Source organism: Ovis canadensis, chromosome 9, assembly GCF_042477335.2.
Source record: "Ovis canadensis isolate MfBH-ARS-UI-01 breed Bighorn chromosome 9, ARS-UI_OviCan_v2, whole genome shotgun sequence".
Taxonomy (NCBI): Eukaryota; Metazoa; Chordata; class Mammalia; order Artiodactyla; family Bovidae; genus Ovis; species Ovis canadensis.
This window is the reverse complement of record NC_091253.1, coordinates 75,056,832-75,078,657: the sequence shown is the minus strand read 5'-3', so window position 1 is coordinate 75,078,657 and position 21,826 is coordinate 75,056,832. Positions and strand designations below refer to the sequence as shown.

Here is a 21,826-nt window from a genome sequence, read left to right as displayed (position 1 = left end):
AGAAAAAGCATACCAATTTCCACTGAATGAGACAAAAGAAGTGTTACTTGTTCTTTTTTTAACTGTATACATTTGTGTGAGATTCTGTCTGGTCTTTATGGTGTCTTTCACAAACTGCCTGTAACAAGCATTGCACTCCAGATATGCTTATTCAATAATAAAATTGCTTTCTTTCTCTTCCAGGTTTTGTGCAATGAACTTTGTTAGTAGCATTCCTGTTTCCCCAGTAGAAGTACAGAATTAGCTATCTTTAGATCTTGTGTCCTAGTGTGCGTGTTAGTTGCTCAGCCATGTCCAATCTGTCCCATTACATTAATACAATTTGAATCTCACCATGACTTGTAAGGACTTACCAGGTGGTGCTAGAAGTAAAGAACCAACTGCCAATGCAGGGGACATAAGTGGCATGGGTTTGATCGATCCCTGGGTCAGGAAGATCCCCTGGAGGAGGGCATGGCAACCCACTCCAGTATTCTTGCCTGGAGAATTCCATGGAGAGAGGAGCCTGGTGGGCTACAGTCCATTGGATTGAAAGAGTCAGACATGACTGAAGTTACTTAGCATGCATACGTGTATGAATTCTAATAGTTAGTGTTAAATGCTTTTGTTTCCTCACCTGTAAGGAGAGAATTGATTGATACAATTTTCTGTATAATTTTTTCTTTTCTGCAGATACTGGCAATACATTCTAGGATGACATGTTTGAAGTCTGACTTAAATATACACTGTGTGTGGTATTAGTTTCTGAGTTGTGTCTGATTCTTTTGTGACCCCAAGGACTGTAGCCAGCCAGGCTCCTCTGTCCATGGGATTTCCCTGGCAAGAATTCTGGTGTAGGTTTCCATTTCCTTCTCTGGGGGATCTTCCTGGCCCAGGAATTGGACCCACGTCTCTCGCATTGGCAAGCAAATTCTTTAGCACTGAGCCGCCTGGGAAGCCCTACATACATACAGTCCTAAATGTAGTGAAGGAGGGCATCTTAACATGATGAGAGGCTATGCAACTACCTATCTGGAGATGTTGTGTAGTGACTGAGATATCAAAACCAGGGAAAATAAAAATGGTTTAAATATGAAATCCAAGTCTGTGGTCACAAGAAAATGTGCTTTGAATTATAGATATTGATTGGCAATTGAATTGCTTGTCATAACAGCGACTCTATTTGGTATGCTCCAGAATCCAAAGGAGCAAGAATTTACTTATTACAGTGTTAAAGATTCTCTTTGACTGTGTGGATCACAATAAACTGTGGAAAATTCTGAGAGAGATGGGAATACCAGACCACCTGACCTGCCTCCTGAGAAATCTGTATGCAGGTCAGGAAGCAACAGTTAGAACTGGACATGGAACAATAGACTGCTTCCTAATATAAAAAGGAGTACGTCAAGGCTGTATATTGTCACCCTGCTTATTTAACTTATATGCAGAGTACATCATGAGAAATGCTGGGCTGGATGAATCACAAGCTGGAATCAAGACTGCTGGGAGAAATATCAATAACTTCAGATATACAGATGACACCACCCTTATGACAGAAAGTTAAGAACTAAAGAGCCTCTTGATGAAAGTGAAAGAGGAGAGTAAAAAAGTTGGCTTAAAGCTCAACATTCAGAAAACGAAGATCATGGCATTCGGTCCCATCACATGGGAAATAGATGGGGAAGCAGTGGAAACAGTGGCCGACTTTATTTTTCTGGGCTCCAAAATCACTGCAGATGGTGATTGCAGCCATGAAATTAAAGGACGCTTACGCCTTGGAAGGAAAGTTATGACCAACCCAAACAGCATATTAAAAAAGCAGAGATGTTACTTTGCCAACAAAGCTCTGTCTAGTCAAGGCTATGGCTTTTCCTGTGGTCATGTATGGATGTGAGAGTTGGACTCTAAAGAAAACTGAGTGCCAAAGAATTGATGCTTTTGAACTGTGGTGTTGGAGAAGACTCTTGAGAGTCCCTTGGACTGCAAGGAGATTCAACCAGTCCATCCTAAAGGAGATCAGTCTTAGGTGTTCATTGGAAGGACTGAAGCTGAAACTCCAATACTTTGGCCACCTGATGTGAAGAGCTGACTCATTGGAAAAGACCCCCATGCTGGGAAAGATTGACGGCAGGAGGAGAAAGGAACGACAGAGAATGAGATGGTTGGATGGCATCACCGATTCAATGGACATGGGATTGGGTGGACTCCAGGAGTTGGTGATGGACCGGGAGGCCTGGTGTGCTGTGCTTCATGGGGTTGCAAAGAGTGAGACATGACTGAGCAACTGAACTGAACTGAAAGATTCTCTAAAGGAACATGCAGGAGGCCAAATGGAGTGATAATGTATGTAAGAGTGCCTGGAAACTAGCAGGTGCTCAATAACGTCAGCTTCCCTTCCCATTTCCATTCAAATATATTTCCTCCTATCCTATGAAAACAAAACATGCTTTGGTTTTATCCCAATATCACCATATATATTTTTTTCAATACAGAAATTACACATGATTCTGACAAATAATCTATGCATTATGTCTGTAAACAAAATTCCTATGTGTAGCTGACTAAAGGAAAATATTTGATGATACTTGAAAGTACTTTACCACTAGGCCTTTGTCCTATGAATCTCAATTATATCATGTACTCAAATGACATCAAATGCTAAATGGCTTAGTATATTAGATTAGACAATCTCTAAAAGCATTTATAACAGGAAATTTTGCAAACTTCAAGGAGATTTGAAAAAAGGAATTAACCCAAGGTAAATCATGCCATTTAAACAGAAGATATAGAATAAAGATTTAATTATTTAATTCTTCATACAAAAACAATATGATTTAATTAAAAGTAGATTATATCAGGTTACTAATGAAATATAACTCTAAAGTTGGAAAGCTATGATCATACAATGAACTTTTTTATTTTTTTCTTTTAAAACTTTATCTTCAGTTGCTAGAGTAAGAGGGCTTTCCTTTCAAAAGGTTTTATGATTTCATATGTATTAAGAGTTGGAAGTTGAACAAACAATGGTTTCAGATGACTACTGAATGTCTAAGTTTACCATAGTTGTGTTTATACACTTTGATCAATCTTACAGGTCAGTGCTGATTGAATTAATTTTTTTTCCAGAATCCAAGACTTATATTAACATGAGTGAAACAAAGGCATTAAAAATAACATTGTAGATTTCTTTTTTACTTTTATTTGTTTATTTAATATAAATTTATTTATTTTAACTGGAGGTGAATTACTTTACAATATTGTATTGGTTTTGCCATACTTCAACATGAATCAAGAATTAACACTGACTATATTTATTAAGGCATGTGCTTTCAGTGCAAAGTTGTATTTCAAATGAAATGTAAAACCCATTTCAAGTAAACACTTTTACCAGTTATTGGTAAAAAAAAAAAAGCAAACAAACAAAAACTGTTTTCTTAATTCTCATACCTAGCCTACAGGAAGATTACAGAAGTAAGTAGGGAATCCAAAATCTCATTCTTATTTTTGGTGCCATGTATTCCTTCATGAAACATTTAATCAACTAAATTTTTGATTAAGAACCAGGCCTTAGCCTTGAGGGTTATAAAAAGATCAATAAAAAGGTCATTGCATTACCCAGCCTACCTATAGGACAGTGATTAAGAAAATGGACTCTTAAATAAGACTGCTGGGCAAGTATGACTGAGTAGCTACTTTAATTCTCTTTGTTTTGGTCTCTAATCTATAAAAATAAGAATTTTAGTATTCCCAGTTCTAAGAGTTGTGGTGAAGTATAAAATGATGTATATAAAACTTCAAACTCTGAGCAACACAAGATTCCCAACAGTCCTCCTTCCCATGGCACTTTGCCTATAGAGTTGCTTGAAATTCTACCAGTATTCTGTTTACTCTTTCTTCTACATTTTTGGGCTTCCCCAGCAGCCCTAGTGGTAAAGAAGCCACCTGCCAATGTAGGAGACACAGGCATCTTGGGTTCAATCCTTGGGCCGGGAAGATCCCTGGAGAAGGAAATGGCAACCCACTCCAGTATTCTTGCCTGGGAAATTCCATGGACAGAGGAGCCTGGTGGGTTACAGTCCATGGGGTAACTTCCACACAGTGCTCACAAGACTGTTTTATTAATATATTGAGCAATGCACCTTATCTGTCTGTATCTCATCAGACTGCAAACTCTTCAGGGACAAGGACAATATTGAATTCATATCTTTATACCTAATAGTTATTAATACTACAGAACTAGGTATAATTGATATACCTGAGCACCTGAGCAAAAGGAATGAATGATACTCTGTCTTTAGAATAAGTGGCAAGCTAGTGATTCTTTAATAGTTCAAATATGTTTATTCTTAGGGTATTGTTATTATAATTATGTATCATTTGGATGCTTACTGTATGCTACAGCATTACACAAGATCAAGAATATTGTGTTGGTTTAGTTACAGAGTAAAAAGTCATGGCAATGTAGAGCATGGTGACTATAATTAATAATACTGCATTGCATACTTAAACTCTGCTTAGAGAATAGATCTTAAAAGTCTTCACTGAAAGAAAAAAAACTATAACTATATATGGTGACAGATATTAACTGGACTTACTACAGTGATCATTTGGCAATACATATAAATATCAAATCATAATTTTGTACACTTGAAACTAGTTTAATGTTATATGTCAACTATACCTCAATCAATAAATCATCTAACAAAATTATAGTACTGTGCTGTAGCCAGTATTCCAAATTTAATGAGGCATACATCAGAGATATCTTTATCCAGGATACTGTTTCAATTTTAGATATATTGATTTCATCCTGGGAACTTTGGGGAGCAGGGGGAAGTGAATAGAAATGGTTTTTCTATTAAAAAGACAAGTGATCATAACCTACAAGAAGTGAGATAGCTAGTCAGCAAGAGAGCTGGAGAAAAAGATTTAAAGAGAAAGGACAACAAGTGCAAAAGCCCTGAGGTAGAAGTGTGATGAGTGTTTTGAAGAACCCTCCAGGAGGCCAGTGTGGTTCAAACAGTAAAGTAAAAAGGGAAAATATTTAGAGAGGTCAGGGTGTATATGGGCAGATTAAGTAGAGCTTCATAGTATAGGATATTTGGCATTTATCCAGATTTAGGAAGTACTGGATGGATTTTGAGTAATTATGTGACATAATCTAACATATGGTTTAAAGATTACTGTGTTCAAAGGAGATGGTATGCAGAAACAAAGAAATGAGAGAAACTAGTTAGAAGAGAATTAGGTGGCAAGAGATGACTGGTGCTCTAGATCAGGGTAGAGATATATTTACATAAAGAAATGACATACCATTAGGTGAAATAAATCAAGTAACGAATATTAAGAGACAATATAGATTCTGTTACCATTTGTGTTTTAATACTTTTATTTAACATTGAATTAGATCATGGATAAGAATGATATAATTTAATTTCTATTTTAATCCAGTATGTCTATAGATAAAACATCTCAGAGTTTCAGTAAAGAATGAAAAATAAGAAGGGAAAAAATTATTTTCCCAGCACAAGTTTTTTTGGATCACTAAGTGAACTGCAGGTACAGATATCCTGTTTTGCCATAATTTAATATATGTGACGCTCTCATGAGATAAACTGCAGGATTTCTCATTTCTGAGGACTTACCACAGGATGCTATCATTTTGGATCTACTTCTGACAAATACAATCTCCCAGTGTCCAATATAAGCTCTAAAAAATATTTTCTTCAGATTTAAAATGTATGCTTAATCCTGAACCATGATAAAATCTTTTCCTAAATAGAAAAACTTTGTAAATTCTTAGGGTTCAGATCAGGTGAAGAAAATATTTACTAAGACCCTTCTAACATAAATTAATGTCTCTTACATGAAAAGGAGTAATATGAAGCTCAAGACTTCATGAATTTACATTGCTCCAGGGTGAGACTAAGTCAACATTACAAACAATCAATCAATCAATTTATCTTTCCTTATTTTGGCACTTAAAGATCATAGTCTAATAGCCAACCCCCTACTCATGTACTCTGCAACAAAGTCTACCAATCAGTCAAAATCTCCTGCCTCCATTATCAGATACTTTAGTTAGGATTTCTATTATAGGGTAAGACTGAACATGTAAAGCAGAAAATACTGGCAACCTAATTCTCAAACACTGATGAAATTACAAATAAAGGCATAAACAAATTTACATGTGACAAAGGCAACTACTGGAATAACCAAAAATAACATAACTCTGAAACACTGAAGACAGAGGCTGTGGATGTGACATAACTATTTATCTTTTGTATCAGAAAATCAATAGATATTATCTAATGCTGGTAAATCAAGCAACAGAGCTTCATGTTATACAGAGAGAGCCACCAGAGCAATTAGAAACAGAAATTATCAGAAAGCTCAGCTGAGGAATAGGAGATTAGAAAAGGGTAAAGCAGATGAACACTGATTTCCATTGCTTTAAATTGCAAGCATCTTGGTATTATTTCCTTAGTTATCATATGCACATTTTACTTTGCTTAGAAAATACAAAATTTATCTTAAGAGTAATTTATAGTTATGAATAACAAACACTTCTAGCTCTATTGCACATGCATTACACAATAATTTTGACTTTTGAGGTATTAATTTATTAAATCTGAATGTCAGCCAGTTACTGTATATGATCACCATGAGGGAAAACAAATAGATACATGAAAATCTGATAAAGAAACTAAAATTTATTAAGTTCTTCTTAGTTTATGACTAAATAATATTTAGTAATAGCCATATGACTAAATGTTTTAAATAAGTTATTTAATATAATTCCCCCAGCAACTTTGCAAATTACACAATATTATCTCATGCTTAGATGTGCAAAATAAACAAGGTCTCACAGTTGACTCAGGCTTTTTCTTTGTTTTTAAATCATTGTTTAGAGTTAAAAGTATCTAGCTCTAAAATTTGGATTTTCCTTTCCTCTCTAGTATACAAGAAATTATCCAGTATTACTATATTTTTATCAGGGATGTATTAAGTTTTTTTGTCTAATAGCTTAAAGCATGTATTGAATAACTTTAAATTGATTTTTATATCTTAGTATTATGGCTAAAAGTCTAGTGATATCCAACTTTGTTGTTGTTCAGTTGCTCAGTTGTTTCCAACTCTTTGCAACAGAGAAGCAGCACACACTCTGTCCGTCATTATCTCCTGGAGTTTGCTCAAACTCATGTCCATTGAGTCAGAAATACTATCTGCCATCTCGTCCTCGGCCATCCACTTCTCTCCCTGCCCTGAATCCTTCCTAGCATCAGGGTCTTTTACAGTGATTTGGCTGTTGAATGAGGTAGCCAAAGTATTGGAGCTTCAGCTTCAGGATCAGTCCTTCCAATGAATATTCAGGGTTGATTTCCTTTAGGATTGACTGGTTTGATCTTGCTGTCCACGGGACTCTCAAGAGTCTTCTCCAGAACAACAAGTCAAAAACCAGTTCTTTGAAGCTCAGCCTTCTTTATGGTCCAGTTCTCACATCCATACATGAGTACTAGAGAAACAATAGCTTTGACTGTATGGATCTTTGAGTGTAAAGTGATGTCTCTGTTTTTTTAATATGCTGTCTAGGTTTGTCATAGCTTTTCTTCCAAGGAGCAAATGTCTTTTAATTTCATGACTGCAGTCACCATCCTCAGTGGTTTTGGAGTCCAAGAAAATAAAATCTTCATTGTTTCCACTTTTCCCCCATTCACTATGAAGTGATGAGATAGAATGACATGATCTTAGTTTTTTGAATGTTGAGTTTTAAGCCAGCTTTTTCACTTTCCTCTTTCACTTTCATCAAGAGGCTCTTTAGTTTTTCTTTGCTTTCTGTCATTAGAATAGTAACATCTGCATATGTGAGGTTGTTATTTCTCCTGGCAATCTTGATTCCAGCTTGTGAGTTATCCAGGACAGCATTCCACATGATGTACTCTGCGTCTAAGTTAAATAAGCTAAGTGACAATATGCATCCTTGACAGCCTCCTTTCCCAATTTCTAGCCAGTCTTTTTTTCCATGTCTGGTGCTAACTGTTGCTTCTTATCCTGCATACAGGTTTCTCAGGAGACAGGTGCGAGGTGGGGTATGGGGTGTGGTATTCCCATCTCTTCAAGAATTTCCAGTTTGTTGTGATCCACACAGTGAAAGGCTTTAGTAAGTCAGTGAAAAATATGTAGTTTTTAAAAAATTTTTATTCTCTTGCTTTTTCTATGATCAGTGGATGCTGTTATCCAACTTAAATGATGGTAAAAATTGTTCTCTCTTAAGTAATTTTAAAATACTCAACTTCTGTGCTATTTTCAGGAAGGAGTGAATGTGTATTCATATAAAATATCAGTTACATTTAGTTAATATTAAAATGACCAAAAAGGTTAGTTCATCTAAAACATAACATACAACACAAAGTGCAGTGCATGATTTCCAACACTATGCAGGTTTTTGGAACACTGTTAAAAATCACAAGTATTAACATGCCAGTAGTTGTTGGGAAGTTTATTAGGTCTGATTTACTATGTGTTGTGATTAATAACTGAATCGTCACAATAACCTATTGAATTAACAACTGTTATCTGGCTTTCGAGAGTTAAAAATCAAGGCTCAGCTTGCCTCAGGTTATACATAGAGTAAGAGAACACGAAGTCAGATCTGTTCTTACCTCCAAATTGTCTGTAGATATGACTGTTCAATCAAATATATGAAATATACTTAATTAGGATATAATTGACCCATGAAACATTGGGAATGTTGAAAATAAATAGGATTATCTTAGGTGAGCATATTCTTTGTGAATGGTATATATTTTGGTCCTCCAGCCTTTCCCATCTAAGTCACTGAAATTCACCTATTTAATCATTTATTCCAGTGATTAACACTCAGCTTTTTAATCTATAGTTTTCTCCATCAAATTTTTAGTTTTTCCATATCTGATGCTGCAAATTTTCCATGGTTTCTTAATGATTATTGACAGTAATTTTTTTTGAAGAATGCATTTATTATCTGATTTGAAGTGCTTATACATAAAAGGTTGTTAGTTTATATTTGACATGTATATCATATCATAAGGCTAAAAATGGGCTCTACGGACAAATAAATGAAATTACTAATAAAATTACTGAGTGGCAGTACAAATGTTTCCTACCATTTGGTTTGAGAGTATTCTTCCCCAAATTCAATTTAGCCAATAAACACTATGCTCCCCTGGTGGCTCAGATGGTAAAGAATCTGCCTATAATGCAGGAGACTTGGGTTCAATCCCTGAAAAGTGCTTTTCTAAGTTTAGTATGCTTTTTTTTTGCCTATAAAAGGATTTCCCTTTTGTATGGCTAAAAATCCTAAGAAAATAAATCACTCTTTCTCTTCATTTTTCATAAAATTTCATGTCATCAATTTTTTTTCCTCTTTGGCAGGATTAAATCCAAAGTAATTGCTTCCCTTTTTATTTCCTTTATCTTATAATAGATGAAATCATTACCTCAAGTCAGTTCAGTCAGTTCAGTCATTTCTGAACCTTTGTGACCACATGGACTCCAGCACACCAGGATTCCCTGTCCTTCATCAACTCCCAGAGCTTGCTCAAACTCATGTCCATCAAGTTGGTGATGCCATCCAACCATCTCATCCTCTGTTGTCCCCTTCTTCTCCTGCCTTCAATCTTTCCCAGCATCAGGGTCTTTTCCAATGAGTCAGTTCCTCGCATCAGGTGGCCAAAGTATTGGAGTTTCAGCTTCAGCATCAGTCCTTCCAATGAATATTCAGGACTGATTTCCTTTAGGATTGACTGGTTTGATCTCATTGCAGTCCAAGAGACTCTCAAGAGTCTTCTCTAACACCACAGTTCTAAAGCATCAATGACTATTTAGTAGATATCTACCTTTTCTTAATTTCTTAAAACATTTTGAAGTAAGGATTTCAAGCATTCTTCTTTTAGATATGAGCGACAACAATTTCACAAGTGGCTCAGTGGTCAAGAGCCCCCCCTGCCAAGGCAAGAGATGCAGGAGACACAGGTTGATCCTTGGGTGGGAAAGATGCCCAGGAGGAGGAAACGGCAACCCACTCCAGTATTCTTGCCTGGGAAATCCCATAGATAGAGGAGGCTAGCTGGCTACAGTCCGTGGGGTCACAAAGAGTCAGATATGACTGAAGTGAATGAAGACAAAGAACAAGCTTAGAGAGGTTAAATGACTTGTGCTAGTTAGAAATAACATATATATATATATATATATATATATATATATATATATATATATATAAAATTCTCATAGGTGAATACATTAAATGACTAAGAAAAACAACCATGTGCATTAGACACCAAAAATCCAAACTTTTAATCAACAGATCGGAGTTGCTGGTTTTTCTTGTTCCACTGAAATCACAGTAGTAAATACACGTTATTTTATAAATTCCCCCAGCTATTCATCCAGAAATATGTATTCATGAATTTCTGAACCACTATGATTAAAACTTGTTTCATTGTTAATTGGGGACTCTCGCAGTTTCCCTTCTTTTGTCCACTAGATCATCTCTTCAAAATCATTATAAAGAACTGCTTATTTACTGTGGTTAACTGCTTAGCAAGTTCCCTATCCCCATTTGAGGATGATGTTTCTATTTCAGGTGTCTTTTTAACTGTCTTAATCTTAAAAATATTTAGTCTCTTTTTGAATTATATTTTTCCCTAAGACTTTTTCTAAGATATGTGATATTTTCCTGGCCATGATCATTGTCAGATCCTTCAGCACTCTGAATTTGATGCACTGGTCTTGTACTAACTATAGCTGTAGCAGATCTGACAACTTTCATCTGATATTATGTTACTGAAACTTATTTTAGTTATTTCTCCATCTTTTTGCACCCTTGGGTCTTTCTTGTGCTTTTAGAGCTGCCTCAGTAGCTCTGACTTGGTCACTCATTTTAAACAACTTAGTTCTTAGGAGAAATGTATGTATCTCTATATCCTTGGTTCAGATCTATCACTGATTATTGATAATATTCTAGCTATTGCATTTATCTACTTTTGTTGAAATAACAGTTTCAATGTGTTTCTTCCTCATTACTAAGTCAATATTTCCTGAGAACCTGAAGTTTTAGGAACTCCTTTAAATCCTTAGGATAAAAAAATGAACAAAATATCCCTGCTCTCAGAGAGCTGGCCCACTATAAAATGCACATTGCTTTAGAGACATGTGGGAATATAAGTACTTTTCCAAAATCATTTCTTTACAGAAACCAGTTAAAAAATCCTCGATAAAATCTGCATTGCCTACACCACACTTATAGATCATGTGTTAAATGGTTGATTTGTTCAAAAAAAAAACAGAAGTAACTTTAATTGATTCTTTCTAATTATAAAAACTCAGCCAAAAGGTATTTTCTTACCATGACAACTTGGTAAGACTCTATTCCATCCAGGTCTTCCATCATCTCCCATGATACAGGTGAGTGTTGAATATCCTTGAAGAATGTAACCAGCATCACAGTAATAGGTTACTGTTGACCCTAATTTATAATCCATTCCCAGTCTGGTGCCATTCATTATATTGCCTGGATCAAAGCAGGACTCTCGGAGTTTTGCTGTAAAGTAATGTTGATATAAAATGAATTATTTTAAAATAGCACATTCTAGGAAACTATCAGTATATCTTCATCTCTACCTTTAAATAGACAGAAAGCACCAACACCATTTCTGCCTCTGTTTAAGAGCTAAAAGTACAAAGTAGCCCTCAACTATATCTGATGTTTTGTTGATTTATATTGGTTAAAAAAGGATAAAATTCTTCATTGGTCTTCTCATTAAAATTAGTATCTAATACATATAGTCAAACAGGGTTTCAGAGTTTATTATAATTATGTGTTATCATCCATGCATAAGTTTTAAAACAATTATTTTGGAAAAGAAAAACTTGTTTATTTAATATTTCATTATTTAAAAGATCTTCCCCCCAAAATGTACACTCCATTTCATGTGACTGAACTTAGATATAGTACTACTGCCTATGCTAATTTCAGTTAATCACTAGGAAGAAAGTAAAAGATCCTATGTCTCCACCCTGAAGCCATTTCTCTTAGCTTAACCTCCTCTACTCATTCCACACATATCTGTCAGAGGTCTGCCCGTTAAAAATAGTAACAAAATCTTTATAATATCCAAACCATGATCTTTTTGGACACAATCTATATCAAAGCCAAGAACTTTCAAAGGTAATAGTAAAAGGCAAATTAAAAAGTAAGTTTCATGCACAACAAAGAACTGTTTTCTATGGAACCAGAGTAAACTAGAGAGACTGACAGAATATTTTGAAAATATGAGAGAAATATATTAGTTCATCCATTTTGGCAAATAAGTGGTAGAATACTTTTGTTATACCAGATATGGCTAACACATGAATATTTCTATTTTATTATTATTGCAGATAAATAGAGATGCACAATATAAGGGCTGTCACAAATTCAAGATAACAAATGTGATTTGTTACATTAGAATTTATCTTATGTTAATGGGAATTCAGGAGATGGGTATATCTTTGGATATGACTCATAGAATCTTGGTAATTTAAGTCAAAAATATCTTGATGTTTGGCTATTATAATTATCATAATAAATTAATCAAAATGTGGTTAATTTTAACAGAAAAATATTTGCATTCCATTTGCTAAAGTCTACAGAGTTCAAAGTGCTTCAACACTTATAGGAAATTATGAGAATTTTATGCTTTAGGAAACATAATTCACAAGATTTCTCTGAATTCAATTAAAGAGGAAATGGTGGAAAGAAACATTTAAATGATTTTAATAGAATACCAAATGAAAAATTCTCACTTCCTTTCCTTCCTTCCTTCTTTCCAGAAACTACTTAAGAGCCCATTATCCAAGTAACACTGAAAATACAGCCATGGTGATAAAAAAAAATATTCTAACCTTCATGGCTTTTACAGTCTATCAAGAAAATAATTATATTAAGTAAACACTTGTGGTTGTGATGTGTGTTGTATAAGGAGCAGCATCCAGAACCTTCCTGAAGAACTGACATCTAAACTGAGCACTGGGGGGTAATGGGCAGACTAGGTGAAAGGGAGAGGAGAGACTTGAAGGGGAGAAGTTATACTGGAGCTTGTAAGTCAGATAAACCTGATTTCTGAGCATCAATCAAAACTAAATAATTTGACCTTTCAAAGGTATGTACATGAGTGTACACACACACAGTGTAAGAACTTTGTATCCCGTATAACTTAAGGAAAAGAACTAGTAGATTCTTAAGAAAGAGGCTTTAGTGGTACAGAGGTTAGTTTGTTTAATTTTTCAGAGAAAAACATTAATTCTTTCCTTAAATAAGCAGAAAATACAATGTAATTTTTAGGTGTAATGGCAACCTACCATTTATGCTCTTCATGAAATTGAACTAAATCCCTTGAGGGAAAAGAAAGGGTTGAAATTACTATTTAGAAGGATTAATCTCTTTGACATGTCTAACTGCCTAACATCCATCTTTTGAAAAGTTAGCTTTTTCCTTCTTTAAAGTTTTCCCCAAATTTTCAGTGACATGTTAGTGAATCTATAATGCAAACCTACTTTTTGAGTAAAGGGAAACATGGTTGATAAATTAAAAATATCGCCTCTGCAACAATGTTATATTGCTAGACTCATTTTGAGAGGATTCACTTATCTCTTTATTATGTTTACATATTGCTTTAAATTCTTAGTGAATAGCTTTCTGTGAATAATACTGCACTTGTTTATTTCCATGTTTGCCATAGCAATTGCATCTGGAAATTTTGAGAACATATGGAGAATCCTTACATAAAGGTCCAGGAAACAGATGGAAAATGATTTCAATTTTGGAAAAAAAAGTGAGGCACACAAATTGATAGTATTTTAATGAATAATTGATTTAATAAAATAATCTATTTGTATGAATAATTCACTTTTATTAATAATAGTAACTTGCCTACTGAATAGATCCCAGGTTAGAGTCCCTTGCCTTATATTCTCTAAGTAAAGCATGTTAGAAGCAGTCTTCTGGAAGACAGAAGTGATTGCAAGCAATAGAGCCTGTATCTTAGCAAAGGACTGCTTTTTCACTTTTACAAAAAATTTGTTTCAGAATTATTTCCAGGTGAAATTAAAGCACTGTAAATACTTATTTTAATGAAAAATTTTGACATTACAAAGTTGAAATGTGTGTCCTTAAGAAGAGTCAACAGGAAAAATTAAAGCTTTATCATGCTTTTGTTTTCATTTTATTAAGGAAGACATATAGATGAAATCATAATAAGCACAATAGCTATATCATTATGAAGTTTTTACCATGCTTTGCATCAGGCATGACAATAACTAAATAATGTTTGTTCAATTAATACTTAATGACTTGTTAGTAAACACATTTTTTTCCTGGTCTAATGAGAACCATAATATTTTTGTTGTTAAAGGTTGAAGGTGAAGGTGAAGTCGCTCAGTCTTGTCCGACTCTTTGCGACCCCATGGACTGTAGCCTACCAGGCTCCTCCGTCCATGGGATTCTCCAGGCAAGAATACTGGAGTAGGTTACCATTTTCTTCTCCAGGGGATCTTCCCAACCCAGGGATTGAACCCGGGTCTCCCTCATTGGAGGCAGACGCTTTAACCTCTGAGCCACCAGTTTTTAACAAACTTCAATGTTTATTCCCACATACAGGTATTTACTTATGAAAGGACCATTATTAAGAATAGTGTTGTTTTGTAGATAATCAGTTATATGTTATTTTTATTTTTGAGACGTCACCAAAGTATATAATATTCAGCTGCTTTTTATTTCCAGAATAGTGCCATTGGGCACATACCTGCTAGCATGAATTCAGAAACTAAGAGCTAAATTCCCTTCAAACTGTGTATGTATTGTAGTCCCCTCAGATCACAGTAACTCCCAAAAGGCTCTCTCTTTTCGAAGACCCATAGTTCACACAGGGTCAGATTCCCCATGTGCTCTTTGAAATTAAATATAAACCACAGACGTATCTCTTTTATTTTGGAAAATACTGTTGATTAAACAATTAGAAATAAAATAATTGATGCAAAATACCTCAAACTAAAGCTGAAATGTAATAGGGTGCTCTATGAAAAGATATGTCTTACCTTAAATTGATATATTAATTTAGAAAGTAACTGACTATATTTTAAGGTTCTTGAAGCAGGTGGCTAACTTATCCCATATATAAACAACCATTCATAAATCTTTCACTGTAGATTTTTGGTGCCTATCAGATAAAAGAGCTGCCAGGAGGTCCCCTTCAGAAGCACAAAACTGTATCTATACTCTCTTCTTCATGTAAATAGTATATTTTGTTTAAATAATATAAACATCACTCCTATGAGTTACACCTATTAAATATTTAAAATATACTTATTAACATAATTAAAAATAGCTTTAATACAAAACAATGCAAAAGATAGCATTAAGCTAAAATGTTTATCAAGTATACATTTAATATTGTATCTCACTGAAATTACATTCATTTATCTGTGCTTAGTCACTCAGTCATGTCCGACTCTTTGCCACCCCATGAACTGCAGCCTGCTAGGCTCCTCTGTCCATGGAGATTCTTCAGGGAAGACTACTGGAGACTAGATTGATTTAAACTCTTTGGGGACAAAGAGTTATTTCAAGTTAATAAAACATCTCCCCTTACCTGCAAATATCTATTTATTTCAGTTTACTATTGTCTACAACACTAGAGCATATCTACCATTTGATTTTTTTAAAAAAATTTAATTGGAGGCTAATTACTTTACAATATTGTGGTGGGTTTTGCCATATAACATTTGCTTTTTGTAAATAAAAGTAGTATTCCTTTCAGAATCTCTATTATTAACAGGCTGTGTATTTGCGATGTTTGACTATAGCATTTGTTCACCATTCAAATGCTTTGTTTGCAGAACTCCTATGTATTTACAAATAAACAAAAATAAGGTTCAGTGTCTATCTTCAAGAGGGAAATGAAGAGATCAGTAAGAACACAAGCAATAGCAACTATACTCTGGTGTGAGCTCTACAGAAGTAGGTGTTGAACCTGTAGCTTTTTAAATAAAGACCTATAAATACAGTATTTGGAGTGAGTTGGGACTTAAAAACTTTACTTTTTCAGAGCTAATAGAAATTAACATGCTTGAAATAAAGTATATAACATGATTACAAATAACAAACAAATAGTTTTTACTATCCAGGACCTCCAGTTATATGTCCATTTCTTTTGCGGGTGGACATTTTATCTTGAAAATTTTGACATGTTTGCTTGGCTATGGCAGAAATAAACAACAAGACCACTTTATCAGCAGTTGAAGAGCTAAGTTTTTTTTTTTTTTTAATAAAAATAGAAAGTAAGGTGACTGATAAGAAGAAAAGGCAGATTCTGGAGACCCTAATGTGGGGGATGAATTTCTATGGGGGGGTGGTGTTTGAGAATTTTGAGAGCCAGTCCAGAAAGTTAATTAGGTTGGATTTGGGGAATACCATAAACTTAGCACTAACATTGTAAAGAAATACTATCTGGAGTATAAAAATAAGACCTCAAGGAATTGTGTGTAAATGGGCACTAGTGTAGTAACCGAGGATGGTAGGCAGTAGTTGCAGGGTACAAGGAGGGACTGTAGTTCATAGAATGCTTATGTATTTCTCTGCCTGTACTCACATTTTAATTTTCCTTTACTCTTATTGGTAGTGATAATTTATGCCATTATTTGCAATTCACTTTAACAATCTGATTCTCAATTTCATCATTTGAAAATAGGTATAGTAATACTTACCCGATAATGCTGTTAGTTAATATTTTGTTGCATTTACAAGTGTTTTTGCTAATGGGAAAGAAAGAGATACTGTATTGAAAGAGCTAATAACTGTACTTGGAGTAAAGTACATAATAGGCAATTAACATTGTCCTTTTAAAAAATGCATCAGTGGCCTTTTTCCTGTGGTGGCATAAATCATATCTTTTCAGAAATAATGGGACACCGAAATTGACCAAGATGGGAAATAGGAAGGGCAACACATTTAGTTTAAGATATGGTGAATAGATTTTATCTCAAGTACTAAATGACATGGATTTAATAATGACTATATGGATATTATATGAGAAAGGATTGGGAAGTCAAGTCCAGTTTCCATGAGAAAGAATGCTGTAACAAATTAGTATCATCTGCGCTTCACTTTCACTTTTCACTTTCACGCACTGGAGAAGGAAATGGCAACCCACTCCAGTGTTCTTGCCTGGAGAATCCGAGGGACGGCGGAGCCTGGCGGGCTGCCGTCTATGGGGTCGCACAGAGTCGAACATGGCTGAAGCGACTTAGCAGCAGCAGCAGCAACCCTGAGTATGGCAGTATTGTGGCATTCTTCCTGTATCTGTTATCCTATGGGTCTCTGGAAATGCTTTGTTAAATACAAACTCACAATAGAACCTAGCTTTACTGACTTGCTTACAGTTCTCTCTCTTTTTAACTGAGTCTTGTTTATAAAGCTGTCACCTTGCAGATATTCCTAAAAAGCCAAGTTCTCATTTGTAAAATACAGGACATGAATGTGTCTCTAAGTTTCCTTAGATTTCAGTACATTATTATTCTAATCATATCTTGATTTAAAATATAAAACACCTCTTTAAGCAACTCAAAATCAGCTAAGTAATTATCAAACAATTACTATGTATGTAGGCATTATTCTAATAAGTTCATTGTATAGTGGTAAATAGAGTTCTTTCTCTTAAGAAGTTTGTTTTTCTGGTGTATGTGTAGGGATTGAGTGGGGCTTCCCAGGTAGCTCAGCTCATAAAGAATCCACCTGTAATGCAGGAGACCCTGGTTCTATTCCTGGGTCAAGAAGTTTCCCTGGAGAAGGGATAGGTTACCCACTCTAGTATTCTTGGGCTTCCCTGGTGACTCAGACAGTAAAAAATCTGCCTGCAATGGGTTTGATCACACGGTCAATCCCTGGGTTGGGAAGATCCTCTGGAGAAGGGCATGGCAACCTACTCCAGTATTCTTCCTGGAAAATCCCCATGGACAGAGGATCCGGCTGGGCTGTAGTCCATGGGGATGCAAAGAGTAGGACATGACTGAGCGACTAAGCACAGCACAGGAATTGAGGGGCATAAATGGGAGTGTGCATAGTAAATAAATAAATGAACAATAAAATATCAAGTAATTATATGACTTTGATAAAAAAAGAAATTTGTGCTAGTACAAGAGAAAAAGCAAAAGGAATAGAAAGCTCAAAATAAGATTAAAAATATGTATATATGTACCCAAAAATGGGTTCTGATAATATAGTAGAAAAACCCCACTATTTTAAGAAATAAATGAAAAATGAATTAATTATGACAATTAAAAATGACAATACTTAAGAATATATGTATTCTATATTTGAAAGTTGCTAAGGGAATATATCTTAACAAGGTCTCATTACAAGAAAAAAATAACTATAACTATATGCAGTGGTGATAATGCTATATAGACTTAATATAGTAATCATTTTGCAATACATACATTTATTAAATCATTATGTCGTACAAACATCTAAAAATAGTATAATGTTTTTATCAGTTATAACTCAGAAAATGTGGAGGTTCTGAAATGCTTTCTCTGCTGTTGAGAGTATAAATTGGTATAGCCTCTTCTGGGAGTAACTAGGGGATATGTAGTTAGATTCAAGAGGTTTATATCCTTTGATCTAGTATTCCCAGTCTTAAATATACAGATATTTTAGAATCTAATAGATATGTTCAAGAAAGCATTCAAAAGAATGGCTATATCATCATGATTCCTAACAGAAAACTTAACCTAAGTATCTATCAGAAAAATTTACAAATTACTTGTGATAGTCATATCATAGAATATCATAAAGAAATTAATGAACTAAGTCTACATGTCTCTTATCATTGGTATACCTCAGAAATAATGTAGGGAGAAAAAACAATTTTCATAAGAATGTGTACATGATGAAAATATGTTTTTTGAAAATAGAATGAAGGAATTATACATGATGGAAAATATAAATATATGTACAAGCATACATACATGGAAAAGATAAGCACTGAATTAAGAATTAGGAGGATACAGTCATGAAGGGAACAGGAGTGTCTGAAAATAATCTTGACTACTCATGATTTGTGCAGATAGCCAGTTAGTTGAATTCTTGTGTATAGCATGGGGAGCCTCTTCCAGTGGGAGAGTTTGACACATTGTTCAAGTTCAACTCTCTAGAATATCAATGTTTCCTAATCCATAGTCACAAGGTGCAAGCTTGCTCATGATCTTCTGGTTTGGAGCAGCTAACATTTTCATACAACCCTAATAAATAGCTGGTCATCCTAAATTCTTACTGAAAGTGAAAGCATTAGTCACTTCAGTCATGAGTGACCCTATAAACTATAGCTCACTAGGCTCCTTGACCCATAGAATTCTCCAGGCAAGAATACTGGAGTGGGTAGCCAGCCATTCCCTTCTCCAGATCTTCTCCAAAGGATCTTCTCAACCCAGGGCTTAAACCCAGGTCTCCCTCATTGCTCTCCCGCATGGTAAAGAACCTGAAATTCTTCTGAGCCACCAGAGAATCACCTACTGTTTGGTACCAAATAGTTCATATATTCTCCCACTGACAAGGCCATTTATTACTTTGCTCTGTAAGATGAGAGACTCATAGACCAAAATTTACCACCTCAAAATATGCCTCTTTGGCATACATATTGATTTAGGGTTATTATTTTTAAGAAACAGAAACATAGTCTTTATAGCGCCCACTTAGCTACCTAAGAATTTAGCTAAAGGGCATGTACCTAAAATAGAATATATTTGTGACCAAAGATGGGCCCTTATGGCAGAAAGCAAAGAGAGCCTCTTACTGAAAGTGAAAGAGGAGAGTGAAAAAGCTGGCATCAAAATCAGCATTCAAAAAACTTAAGATTGTGGCATCCAGTCCCATCACTTCATGGCAAATAGACAGAGAAACAATGGAAACAGTAAGAAACTTTGTGTTTTTTTGGCTCCAAAATCACTGCACATGGTGACTGCAGCCATGAAATTAAAAGACGCTTGCTCCTCAAAACAAAAGTTATGGCCGACATAGACAGCATGTTAAAAAGCAGAGACACTACTTTGCCAACTAAGGTCCATCTAGTCAAAGCTATGGCTTTTCCAGCAGTCATGTATGGATGTGAGAACTGGACTATAAACAAAGCTGAGCACCAAAGAACTGATGTTTTGAACTGTGGTGTTGGAGAAGACTCTTGAGAGTCCCCACAACTGCAAGGAGATAAAACTAGTCAATCCTAAAGGAAATGAGTCCTGAATATTCATTGGAAGGACTGATGCCGAAGCTAAAACTCCAATATTTTGGCTACCTGATGCGAAGAACTGACTCCTTGGAAAAGACCCTGATGCTGGGAAAGATTGAAGGCAGGAGGAGAAGGGGACGACAGAGGATGAGATGGCTGGATGGCATTACCTACTCGATGGACATGAGTTTGAGCAAGCTCTGGGAGTTGGTGATGGACAGGGAAGTCTGGTGTGCTGCAGTCCATGAAGTCACAAACTATTGGACACGACTGAGTGACTGACTGATGACCAAAGACACCTGCAGCAACTATAGGCTGGGCTGCAGTGGTGGAGACTCAGCAGGGCCTAGAGAGCGAATACACTCTTTAGCTCCTTGTCTCTGCACAGCCCAGCAAACATTTATTTATCAAACATTTACTTTTCTATCAATGTGGATTGCCTTTTTCTCCTTTGAAGTCCCAAACCACTACTCTCAACATTTTCTTTTGTCTCTAGCTGAAGATGTATTTAAGGCGGGGTTTCAGCTTTACTTCTTTCGATAGCTGTAAACACACACACACACACACACACCTCTCTTCCTAGTGCAAATTCAGAAGTTTCAATTGAATATTTCTTAAAACAAGAATAACAAGATTTGAAGCAAATATAACACCATGTTAAGTCTGTCAAATACTTTGTATTTGGATAGCAAATACTTTGAAGTTTGTTTTACTATTCTGTACAACTTTTACCTACTGAAAATATTCTATAGTGGGGAAAAAATAAAATCAAAGCAGTATGTAATAAATTCAAAGTATGCATTTACATAACTCAAATGATCCCTTTATCAGTATCCTTTATAGACTCAATTTTTGAAAAATAAAATTTAACTTTAAACAACTAAGATCTAATTTGTCCTTATAGGCATTGAATAGAAAACTTAAAATATATTTATAAATATCCATATATGTACATGCTAAGTCCCTTCAGTCATGTCTGACTCTTTGCAACCTTATGGACCTTAGCCTACCAGGCTTCTTCCTTCATGGGATTCTCCACACAAGAATATGAGAGTGGGTTGCTGTGCCCTTCCCGACCCTGGGATCAACCCGACTCTCTTACATCTCCTGAATTTGCAGGGGGATTCTTTACCACTAGTGCCACCTGGGAAGGCCCAAGAAATATCCATACATATCTTAATATTAATTAATTTAAATACAGACAGAAATGTTCTAAAATATTATATTCATTACCATATCATATTCAGTTTAGTTCAGTCGCTCAGTCATGTCTGACTCTTTGTGACCCCATGGACTGCAGCATGCCAGGCTTCTCTGTCTATCACTAACTCCTGGAGCTCACTCAGACTCATGTCCATAAAGTCGGTGATGCCATCCAACCATTTCATCCTCTGTTGTCCCCTTTTCCTCCCACCTTCAATCTTTCCCAGCATCAGGATCTTTTCAAATGAGTCAGGTCTTCGCATCAGGTGACCAAAGAATTGAAGTTTCAGCTTCAGCATTAGTTTTTACAATGAATATTCAGGACTGATTTCCTTTAGGATGAA

At 35.2% G+C, this 21,826-nt stretch overlaps 1 protein-coding gene across 2 annotated transcripts in view; it reads right to left on the bottom strand.

The window, feature by feature from the left end:
- CSMD3 (CUB and Sushi multiple domains 3) overlaps positions 1-21,826 on the bottom strand; it is a 1,383,361-nt gene that overhangs the window by 252,254 nt on the left and 1,109,281 nt on the right. For both annotated transcript variants that reach the window (XM_069601113.1, XM_069601114.1), the window contains one exon: positions 11,366-11,560. In XM_069601113.1, coding sequence (XP_069457214.1) covers positions 11,366-11,560 — 195 coding nt within the window. The remainder of the gene's footprint in view (positions 1-11,365; positions 11,561-21,826) is intronic.